The sequence below is a fragment of the Polypterus senegalus genome, chromosome 5 (genome assembly GCF_016835505.1).
Source record: "Polypterus senegalus isolate Bchr_013 chromosome 5, ASM1683550v1, whole genome shotgun sequence".
Classification (NCBI taxonomy): Eukaryota; Metazoa; Chordata; class Cladistia; order Polypteriformes; family Polypteridae; genus Polypterus; species Polypterus senegalus.
The window spans coordinates 199,634,730-199,647,320 of record NC_053158.1 but is presented as its reverse complement, the minus strand read 5'-3'; the positions used below and the strand labels follow the sequence as shown (position 1 = coordinate 199,647,320).

At 34.7% G+C, this 12,591-nt stretch overlaps 1 protein-coding gene across 2 annotated transcripts in view; it reads right to left on the bottom strand.

Moving 5' to 3' along the window:
- Window positions 1–12,591, bottom strand: part of phka1a (phosphorylase kinase, alpha 1a (muscle)) — a 77,588-nt gene that overhangs the window by 37,475 nt on the left and 27,522 nt on the right. For both annotated transcript variants that reach the window (XM_039753963.1, XM_039753964.1), the window contains exons 8-16: window positions 10,422–10,568; window positions 9,065–9,118; window positions 8,658–8,780; window positions 8,457–8,552; window positions 4,575–4,682; window positions 4,395–4,473; window positions 3,324–3,458; window positions 746–855; window positions 88–232 (exon numbers count right to left, since the gene is read on the bottom strand). In XM_039753963.1, coding sequence (XP_039609897.1) covers window positions 88–232; window positions 746–855; window positions 3,324–3,458; window positions 4,395–4,473; window positions 4,575–4,682; window positions 8,457–8,552; window positions 8,658–8,780; window positions 9,065–9,118; window positions 10,422–10,568 — 997 coding nt within the window. The remainder of the gene's footprint in view (window positions 1–87; window positions 233–745; window positions 856–3,323; window positions 3,459–4,394; window positions 4,474–4,574; window positions 4,683–8,456; window positions 8,553–8,657; window positions 8,781–9,064; window positions 9,119–10,421; window positions 10,569–12,591) is intronic.

The window sequence follows — 12,591 nt, the reverse complement described above, 5'->3', positions numbered from 1 at the left end:
CATTAACTTTTAAAACTATTGCAGAACTGTAATTAATAAAAAAGAAAACCATAAAAAATAAAAAGAAAATGAAATCCCCAAACCTACTGAGCATGGTTTGTGATACTGGAAAGGTGACTGTAGGTCGACCAGTCATTCTCCAGCGGCAGCACAAGTACGACAGATCAGTTCGAAGCATCTCCACGATCATTCGATTATCATGTGCCAAGTAGAACTGTTGTTGATCTATAAACTATAAAAGTAATGAGCCACAAATTAGCTTGTTATGAAAAATTAAGCAACACCTTTTTATTTTAAAAATGCACTGCAACCTGTAAGTTACTGCACTGCTATTAAAAGTCGTTTAAGATTTTGAATGTTAGTGCTAATATGCTAAATGGCAGATGTTATGTTTTAGAGATGCATCTGTTATAATTCCATTTTTTATTTCTAACAGCAGTCACCTGTAAATGTGCTGATTTCACTGGCTTGCAACACAATGGATGATGTTCTAAAATATCATTACGTTTTAACATTAAACTGGCAAAGAAAAAACATCCACATATTTGTTCAGCCAAGTGCACATTACCAATAAAAATTAGATTTAAATCATTGCCTGAGTAATCAATGCATTACCAGAAAACTGCATTTATGGCCTTTTTAACATTTGATGTACTCATAGATTTGGAACATATCCCTACAAGGCATTACATTATAAATCAAAAGTATGAAATGTGAATAGCCACCGTATTCTCATTAGTATCACCTGTGGTGTAAATGTGAAGATGGTGTCTCGAATAATGTAGAGTTTTGAAGTCCCCAAGACACCCATCCGCCTATAAGGTCGACCACTCAATCCTAGTCTTTTGTTGCGACCTTGGGTGGGAAGAAAAGGAGTGTATTTAATGAAAAGCAGTAAAGAATGAAAAGTTTAACAAATTTATACAAAAAATGGACAGAAGCACCTAACAGGCATATTCAACAGTATCTAACTCAACACTCTCAAAAGGAACATCCAAAATAGGCATCAGTGAGAGGGGAGCCCTAACAGGTCTACGAGAGGAAACAACTTGGCAGTTAGGGCAGGATCTACATAACTGCTCCATATCTTGGTCCATATTCAGACAATAAAAGTGTTTCAAAATGTGATTCTTTGTCTTCTCCATGCAAAGATGAACCCACAAGACATGGGTGTGAGCAATTTTTAAAACCATCTCCTTATGCCCATTTGGGACCACCAACTGTTCAATCAGCCCTTGCCCTCTGCAATCAGAAATCACCCAATATAAGAAACCATTCTTAATCAAAAAGTATAGCATTCTGAAAGTCAGGCGCTCCAGATAATGAGCATCTTTTGTGACATGTGCTTGTTTAAATGCAAAACCTAGGCTGCTGTCACAGCCTGTTACATTCGTGCAAACTCTTGTCCGAGTGTCAGTCCCTGCTACCCCAGGGCCTGATGCAGCACCCCGCTCTTCTCCAACCATTGTTTTTCCAGGGCCTGTAACTGCTGTCTGACTTGTGGAGGTGGAAGGTGGGAACGGCGGGTGAATGCAGACAGAGGCCATTTATCTGCTCTCATCCTCTTAGATCTGAGTGTTGCATTTGACACCATTGATCATAATATTCTTAGAAATCGCCTTAGTCAATGAGTGGGCCTCTCTGGCAGTGTCTTAAATTGGTTTGAATCCTACCGGACATAAAATTCTTTGTTAGTTGTGGTAATTACAACTCAAAGACACATGATAACCAATATGGTGTTCCACAAGGCTCTATCCTGGGTCCGCTGCTCTTCTCAATCTACATGCTTCCATTAGGTCAGATTATCTCAGGGCACAACGTGAGCTACCACAGCTATGCTGATGACACACAGTACTTATCAATAGCACCTGATGACCTTGATTCTCTTGATTCACTAGCACAATGTCTGACTTGTATCTCAGAATGGACGAATAGTAACTTTCTCAAGTTAAATAAGAGAAAACTGAAATCTTAGTGATTGTATCCATTATTGCCAATGAGGCTATTAGAAATAAACTGGATACATTAGAATTAAAAGTCAAGACGAGGTAAAAAGCTTAGGGGTAATTGTTGACTGTAACCTGAATTTTAAATCACATATTAATCAGATCACTAGGATAGCGTTTTTTCACTTAAGAAACATAGCTAAAGTTAGACCTCTTACATCACTGAAAGATGCTGAGAAATTAGTTCACGCCTTTGTTTTCAGTCGACTAGATTACTGTAACGCACTCCTCTCAGGACTACCAAAAAAAGACATAAATCGTTTGCAACTAGTGCAAAATGCAGCTGCAAGAATCCTAACTAGGAAAAGAAAATCCAAGCACATTTCTCCAGTTTTGATGTCACTACACTGGTTACCTGTGTCATTATGGTTTATAAAGCCTTAAATAATCTCGCCCCATCTTATACATCAGAATGTCTGACAGCCTATATTTCAAATCGTAACCTCAGATCCTCAAATGAGTGTCTCCTTAGAATTCCAAGAACAAATCTTAAAAGAAGTGGTGAGGCGGTCTTCTGCTGCTATGCACCTAAAATCTGGAATAGCCTGCCCACAGGAATTCGTCAAGCTAATACAGTAGAGCACTTTAAAACACTGCTGAAAACACATTACTTTAACATGGCCTTCTCCTAACTTCACTTTAACTTAATCCTGATACTCTGTATGTTCAATTCATCATAACAACTATTCATGGTGGCTCTAAAATCTGTACTGACCCCTACTCTCTCTTCTGTTTCTTTATCTGGTAACCTACTCAAAGCATCATGATGCTCCAACATTGACGGATGGATTAAAAGGCAGAAGTCTACGTGACCATCATCATCAAGTCCTTCCGTGAGAACCCTAATCCAAAGAGGACTGTTTCATTTATGTTAGGTAGAATGCCCAGAGGGGAGTGGGCAGTCTAATGGTCTGGAATCCCTACAGAGCTTTATTTTTTTCTCCAGCCTTCTGGAGTTTTTTTTTTTGTTTTTTCTGTCCATCCTGGCCATTGGACCATACTCTTATTCTATGTTAATTATTGTTGACTTATTTTATTTTCTTACTGTGTCTTATTTTTCTATTCTTCATTATGTAAAGCACTTTGAGCTATTTTTTGTATGAAAATGTGCCATATAAATAAATGTTGTTGTTGGCTGATGCAAAGAGACCTACAATTATCCTGGACTCTCAAGTAGAAACTGAAAACTAGAAAAAAGAATTGTCCAATACAATTCACTAGGAGACAAAAATGAAATGGGCAAACAGTGGGAAAATACTGTAATAGTTCCTATTGTTTTCTCATTATTTCTGTGATATTTTCAATGTCTGTACTTACCAAGTCTTGCATAGATCTGACTAAGAATTCGTGATGGCTGAACCCTGATTGGGTATACATCAGCAACAGTTTCAACATTAAAACCATGTTTCTGCAGGATGTCTTTAATGTCTTCAGTTTCTGCTAATATGGATACTAAAAAAATAAAATAAAATCAGAGCATGAATATGTTTCATGTACAAAAACTTAATTTGACAATCACAGAATACTTGTGCATACCCAGAAAATCCTGCAAGCAGAGAGATGCAGGTTCCAGAGAGCGCCTCCAAACTCTAAAACTTAAGGATCAGCGTGATTGTTTTCACAATTTAAAGTAAACTGAATAAGAATCTCTAAATGTAATTGATTATGACTGTTTGAATAAAATAAAAAAAATACATACATTAAGAACCAATATAAGAATTTGTTTTTAATATATGATCTTATCTAAAGACTCCGGTAAGCCAACACTACATCATTTCCACTGCCACCCCAAAGGTTCAAACAAAAAGCAAATATATATAATAAAATGACACCCCCATTAAACACAGGATATCTTAATGTAGACTCAAAATAATCTCTACTAATGATTAATCCTTAGCAACTATTACTAACCGATATTAAGATACTTGTCATTTAAAGCTGCTTTGCTTCTTATTGCTTAAGCAATACTATATTCTTTTCACCCATTTATCAACCTCACTATACTACTGTAAATACTAATGTATGAATAAAAATCACCTAAACAAAACACCTGTTAAACCTCCTATGTACATCAGCACACAACACATTACAAAATGTGTTAGAAATATAGAATCATTTTTATCATGACTCAATTAATAATATGACCCAAGTAAGAAAATGTGCTAATGTACCAATAAAAGGGCCTACATTCCCACAAGTTCATTAATATAACTGGAATGTTTAAACTTCATATGTTTGCCTTGATGTCAAAGCAAATTATTTATAAAAACAAATTGTCAAACCATGTCTATAGAAATGAATAATCTTAACAAAAAATATTGGTTACTCACTGTAACACCTAGATGTTCCCAGAATTATAGTTAATAGGTACAGAAACCTAAAACTAACCTTGAACTACAACATCAGGCTTTGGAACAGTTGAAAATCTTCTGTTTAGAGGATCAATTTCCCCTGGTGCTAAGAAACCCTTAAAAGAACACAAAATAAATATTAAATAAATTAAATATATTAAAAATAACCAACAAATATTAACTGACATCTAAAGCATAAAGAAAACATTTTTAATACCTCGGCCAGTAAATTCCCAAGAATATATAAAGATTGTCCCCACATATGTGGAAGCTTCCCCATGGCCACTCTGTCCACACTGTGAGGATTACTATATTCTTCTTCTACCTGTGAGCAGAAAAAAAGATGACATACCAAAGTAAACAAGGAGACATTCTACAATTACTCTATTGTACCCAAATAAGCTACTGATTATATATAAACCTTTAACAAGATTTATACAAAGACTATACAGAAGACATTTCTAACGATTGAAAGCTAGCAAATGCACCACTGTGTAACAAAGGTGACTATACACTTAGATTAATGTGCATCACTAGCAATTTAATGGAAACAATTAAAAAAAAAAAAGACATTGAGAATTCATCACCACTCACAGATTTATTAGAAGATAATCAAGGGTGATGAAGGGCAATACCCTGTCCCGCTAATACACTCGAAATTTATAAACAAGCAACAAAAGCATCTGATTATAGTGGAGGAAACAAAATTACATGCACCATCTTTGAAAAAGGTTTTGATAAAACATTCCAAGGAAGGCTACATATTAAAACCACAAAATAAAGGGTATCAGGGAGAAGACCTGACACATTAAAAGCTTGTTTTGATACAAGGAACAATTCTGGAACAACTGGGATAAAAGAGTAAATCTGGAATTCTATGAAAAACATGGGTGTCATTAACCGGGCAAGTGTATATAAGTGATTAAAAAAAAGGCTAGCAGAATTCTTTCCTATACACCTCATTAGCAAATTATACAATTGAACACTGTGTGCATATATAGTCTCCATTTTACAAGAAGTATTGAAGGGCTCTACAGAAAGTCCAGAGATGTCAGACTAAACTTATTCCGGGACTAAAAGAAACTGAACAAGCTGCATCTATTCCTTTTGAGAAAACAAGAGATTAAAATGTGACAAAGGTCTTAAAATTATGAAAGGGATATGCAAGGTGTGTGCCAATTGTTACTTGAAAATACATTCCTTCTCAAGAAGGCCATGAAAGAGATGAAAGTTGAATGCAAATTTTGCTTAAATGCTTGAAAATATTTATTCATATAAATAACTACAGATACATAAAATAAATTGCCAAGCAGGGTTGATGAAGAGGCACTTTAAGTTCAAATTTCAGCTGGACTGTATTTTTAAAAAGATCAGCTGAGCATGGTGAAAAGGTGAACTATGCTTGAGTGACTAACCTATTTTCAACAAAAGTGTTCTTATATCTTAAACGAATAATTTTAAGGTGGATTTCAGATAGCAGTCGGTATGCTGAATGACTACAGGTTAGAACAGGAAAAGCCTAATTTGCATGAGATGTCTTTATAGATTAAATAAAATTGCATCAAAAGCCTTGCCTACAAATATTGAACATGTAGCAATTATGTTCTGCTGAGCTGAATTTCACATTCTTTTCAAATTTTTTCTACTGATCTAATGTAATTTCAGGATTATCAAGTATCAAAGTCAAAATAATTATGTGAATCTGAAGCATAGCAGGAGGATCATAAAGACGGTGGACATTTATGACAAAAACAGAACTGAATGGACAATGATACTTTTGTTAATAACATATCACAAGATCTAGAATATGAAAGTTATAATGTGCATTTTATCAAAAAAAAATGGACATATTAAACATCATTTACATACACAAATACAAACTGAATAACAGAGTCCAGTAACAAACTAAAAGCAGGTGTTTCTATGAGGTGTGATATTGCTTAAGATAATCAATTCACAATCAGTTATTAATAAGGACATTTAAAAATTATATCAAATAAAGAATCAAGAATAGATAAGGTAGCTCTAAAAAAAATATAAAAAAAAATTGTAGACAGCTACTTTTTTTAGTAAGTATATATCCATTTTATTCCTTATTTTTGGTTTAATGGTGCAGTATATAATTTTACATAAACATTACTAACTGTAAATAGATCGTTACACTTTAAACAATGAATATCATGGTGTTCTCCTCAGGTTACATATCTATACTAATAAAAAGCAAAGCCCTCACTGACTGACTGACTCACTCATCACTAATTCTCCAACTTCCCGTGTAGGTAGAAGGCTGAAATTTGGCAGGCTCATTCCTTACAGCTTACTTACAAAAGTTAAGCAGGTTTCATTTCGAAATTCTACACATAATGGTCATAACGGTCGACAACGTCCACCATGTTGATCTTTCTTATTTATGGCCCCCATCTTCACGAAATTTTGTAGGCGGCTTCCCTGCACTAACCGAAACCGATGTACATACTTATTTCGGTGGTATGATGCCACTGTCAGCCGCCATATTGAACTTTCCAACATCACTAATTCTCCAACTTCCCGTGTAGGTAGAATGCTGAAATTTGGCAGGCTCATTCCTTACAGCTTACTTACAACAGTTAAGCAGGTTTCATTTAGAAATTCTACGTATAACGGTCGACAACGTCCGCCATGTTGAACTTTCTTATTTATGGCCCCAGCGTCACGAAATTTGGTAGGCGGCTTCACTGCGCTAACCGAAACCAATGTACATACTTATTTCGGTGGTAAGATGCCACTGTCGGCCACCATATTGAACTTTTCAACAGTCTTTGTTACTTATGGGCCCATCTTCAAGAAATTTGGTACGCGGGTTCCCAACGCTAACTGAATCCTACTTACGTACATATATACGTCCACAGCCTGCAGCTCGGTCACCGTGTGAGGCGGCGTTGGGTCCCCCATCCCAACGCCTTCCACGTTATTGGCCATCCGTTTCTCCGGTCTCTACATTCCCTTCCTTGCTTCACCACTGGATTCACGTCTCCCTGCTGATAACTACAGCCTTTTTATTTTATCCACAGCTTCCCCACCGTTTTATTGTTTGTTTATTACGATTATAGTTATTGTGTTGGTATTTTAGACTTACTTTACATTGTTCAGGTACCCATTTCCTTTATCATTCCAACCGTAACCCCATTAACATGTCTATCGAGGTGATCACCATTGATCAAAGAACTGTCACTTACTGAGTGGTTTCCATGCCCAGAGATGGCACCTGCCTTTTCTATTCTCTTTGTTACATATTGCACAGCCATATTGGGCTCACTCTTGATATCCGGAGGAACATTGTGTCTTACAGTATGTATTGAATGACTGGGACAGGTTCAAGGTGTGGACTGATGACGGTACAGGAGATAATTATACTACACAGGAGCACTAGAAGAGTGAAACGCTTAAGCCCTTCACCTATGGTTCTGCATGTGAGGTGATGGCTGCAACTGAATTGTTCGGTTGTTGCTTTCAAGTGTACCGAAATTGCCAAATATTTTACACCTTTTCGACAACCGCCAATGCCTCTTAAACATCTTAGATTGACAGGTGACGATTTCAGTAGTGGGCACTTTGATGTTTATGAATGTTTAAACTCTCAAAAGCTGGATGTGAAGTTATCGATGAAACCGGTTGTATGCTTACAATGCTTGACAGATGCCGAATGTCACTTCAACACAAGTCCTGCAAATACTGTCGTAATTGAAACAAACCATGAAACTCAAACCGATTATGACAGCAGCAATCCAAGCTGTGAGATTTCAGACAAGATTACTTTTCACATGGCCAACTGTACGTTGCATGCTCAAGAGTAAGCTCAGAGCACAGCTTGGTCATATTACAACCGGAGGGCCGAACTAACAATGTGGTATACAAAGAGATCCTTAACAAATAATTATTGGTGTATTTTTCCTCAGTTTAAAAAGGTTTAATTTTCTTCTTAATAAAAATTTTAAGGCAGTACTTCGCCACTGCGAAGCACAGGTATTTTGCTATCAACAATAAGATAGGCAGTTTATAGCCCTTATAATATAAAATAAATGTTCAAACTGTAAAGAAGTTTTACGACACAATCACAAACCTTATCAGGTGGTACACTGTATAATTCAGGAAGTAGCCTAATTCCATTCTTTCCTTTGATAAGAATGCCATCTAGTGCATCTCTGTACTCCTGTACCTAAGGGATACACAAATCATTACTGCACTAGGAACACAGGTTACTATAAGAATAACTGCAATGTTTAGTGCCAGGCATAGTTATGTACCAATAATTTAGATTTACCTGCCCATAACTTTTATTGAAGATACCATCAATAATTAGGTAAGTCCAAAAGACAGGCCATTCACATTCAATGTTCTCAAAAAGCTTTAATTCAGCAGGTTCATAGTATAGCCTATTAGGGTCCTAAAAATATAATATGCATTAACAAGATGGGTATTACAAGCTTGCCTTTAAAAATCATAACTGTTATGCAGAAAACATTGGCATTCTCAAGTTGAAACCAACATTTCACTTTGTGAGCTATACTATGCTGAAAAAACTTTAAAATACTCTACTTTCCCCAATTGTTAGTGAACAATAAATGTGAAACATTTTAAAAAAAACAACCTGATGCATAATGCACAAAAGTATTTGCCCTCATATAATTAAAAAATATATATCTCTGTACAAATATATTTTAAACTTACTTCTTTTGGAGTTTTGTGCCCATCTCTAAGGAAACGGCAGCAACCATATCGCCCCTATAAATGGTAAACAAAAGGGGAATAAACTGAATCTCTAACATTTTATATTACCACAGATACAGCATCTTCCCAAAAGTGAGTTAAATAAATACTAAGAAATAGCCCATTTATGACATGGAGCAGCCGAAAAACAAAGAGGCACCAGCAGCATTAACCATCTTAACATTCTCACCGAGAAAACTGTTTTTAAACTTTAGGGAACTGCATTACATAACGTATTTCAAGAATTTAACGTCTTCCTATTAACCATGACTAAGTATAAACTTTCACAATAACCTTTGCCTCAAATTTTTACATTTCAGTAAACAAAGTAAGAAGGATGGTGGTTTCGCAAAGCATGTTAGATCTTAGACATTTATGTTTAAAGTAGTTTTTATTTTTTAACCTTCTATAATGTTTTATTTTCACTTGTTACACTGGTCAAAATAATATTTAAAGTAAAAAACTTGATAACTTTTTTTTTTAGTCTTCAAAATGGTTTCAGGTATCATACCCTTAAAACAAATCATAACAGGAGCAAAATTAAACATATTTTTTTTTTTTACACAACCAGTATTATTCATACTGTATATACTGTACACACAACATTTTCCTATACATTTGAAAGGATTTTCTTTCCTCAATAAGAGTACTTTATACTGGTTATATCTGAAATAAAGTAAAGTAAAATAAAATCATCTAAATTCATTTCTATTTACTGGGGGACTGCACAATTTCAACATCACTTACAGTATATGAAAAGCAGGTTAATTAATTTAAAAAGAAATTACATATATATTTCAGAATTTTTTTTAAATAAACACTAAACTATTGTTTATTACATTTTCACCACAATTTGTTTTCTGTAAGAGGATACAATATACTATCTATAAATTGTCTTTCAAACAAAATTATTCTAGTACCTGTGCCTTAAAGGACTGTTATACCTGGTGTTCATAAATTAGTAATTATTTAAATTATTAATTTTCAGAAATAAAGACACTCACCATGCTACTTGCATAATCTTGTACAATCAATCAAAGGGAACTTCAAAACGTCTTAGAAAAAAAATTCACCTGGACCTAAATGTTTTCATTTAACACTGGACACATTGTTTGACACCATTTACAGCTTTTATTTATCCACTAAAACACAGCATATTTATTCCAAATCCTATTAACAGAAGTGTCAAAAATAAATAAACAAATAAATTACCCATTTTCAGGAGGCCATTTTTGTCTCATCTGTTTTTGTTTTCTGGAGAATTTTAAGTCTTGATGACATTATTTCTAACTATACTCTAAAACAAAAATATGCCTACCTGCAATTTAACAATAATTTCCTCTTTAGTTATATTAACAAGCTGCATATCTTCAACTGCAAACGCTGGATAACATATGACCGAAAGTAGGCCAGCATCAATTTCCTTAGAGTTGGAAGCCCTTGGCAACATAGAGTGAAGAATAGACTATAATTTAAGGAAGAAAAAAAAATAGCATCATTCAAAAAGTAACACAAAATTGACTATATTGTTAATGTGAGAATCGTTAAAATAAATATGAAATGTTTCCATGAAGTTTTAAGACACTGCCATATTTATACTAAGACAGTTTTAGTTCATGCAGGTATATTGCTTTCAAATAATATATTGTCACATACAAATTACAACACAACACAGTACAATTTTAGTGAAAATGTTAGTTGCTCAACTCTAGCCACTGTACCTTTAAGAAGAACATCCATCCATTATCCAACCCGCTATATCCTAACTACAGGGTCACGGGGGTCTGCTGGAGCCAATCCCAGCCAACACAGGACGCAAGGCAGGAAACAAACCCTGGGCAGGGCGCCAGCCCACCGCAGGGTGCACACACACACACACACACACACACACACACACACACTAGGGACAATTTAGAATCACCAATGCACCTAACTTGCATGTCTTTGGACTGGGGGAGGAAACCCACACAGACACGGGGAGAACATGCATTGCAAACTCCATGCAGGAAAGACCCGGAAGCGAACCCGAGTCTCCTAACTGCAAGGCAGCAGCAGCGCTACCACTGTGTCACCCTAAGAAGAGCATAAAAGGATATATAATAAAAAATATATATATTTTTTTTTTTTAAATATTCAAAAACCATCAATAGAATTATATGTGAAAAAAATCTTAAAATAAATAACAAATGTTAAAGCTTTTAATCATTAATTACTTGTGCATCTTAAATTTTATATTGGGTCTGATAATCATAATGAACGTTACATTTTCAAGGGGTAAAGTAAGCAAAAACCTTGTGTATACACAAAATACAATGACAATGAGTATTAAATCCCAGTACAACATGGCAATGAATATGTGTATCAATGGCCATTACTCATTCACAATATTTTAGATTGCAAACATCCATTTTCATTAATTCATATACAGTATTTTCAAACCTACTTACCTCAAGCACACTGTTTCATGCACAGCTGAAGCAATACATACAGGTTGTTGAAAAAAGTTCCAAATGTGAAAAAAAAGCTTAACTATAAGAAAACTGTATGAATTCATGTTTTAGGACAAGGGTCAAAAACGTTTCTTAAAACATTTTGGCTAATTAAGAAGTCTTTTTTGGTAAAGGAGATTCCAAAAGTTGTTAGAATCTCGGAAGAATTATTAGGTATAAAACTTGTGTTATTACCACACTATGTGAACTTAAGGGCATTTTAGGATTAGGCACCTAGCAATACCACCACCCATAAGAAATCACTTTAATTCAAATTTTGAGAGAAGTTATGATTAGTATATAACACTGCTGCTCTTTAGTAAGAACACACATTTAAAGAGCGGCATACTTTTGTAACATTATAAAGTGACAAGGAGATGGTGGCACAGAAATGTACCGATGAATGAGTATTTAATACAGGATGAACTATTTTATCAAAGTTATACGTAGCCGACATTGAACAATGGACCTACAGGTTTCATCTCTCTGACACATTGTTGCATTGAACATATGGCATCTAATTTCTGCTATCATTAAACAATTTGATGTCAATGCATGGTAGTTTACTTTAATATACAAATTAAAAATTTAAGTAGTAATTCTATAATAGCATCACCAACATCTTACAATAACTTAAAAAAAAGACATGGCCTCCACACAATCAGCTGTTTGAAAGAGTTTTAAATAATTTCAAAGAATATGTTGTCATTAGTATTGAAAAAGGAGAGAAAAGTTCATTTCTCACGGCTTTTTCAGGCTATTGACAAACTCAAACTCTAAAACTCAAACGATCAAAAATTACAAAGTTTTCATTAAATTACAAATTAAATTAAATCCAGCAGTGTAGCCAACCATTAGGATAAGTATAAGAATTCATCAAGTGTGGTTTTATTGTGATAAAACTATTACAATAACTATTACTACTTAAATTACACAAAACATTGTTTGAGCATCATGTTCCTCTTTTACTTTAACAGACCTGGATGGCAGATATGTTCC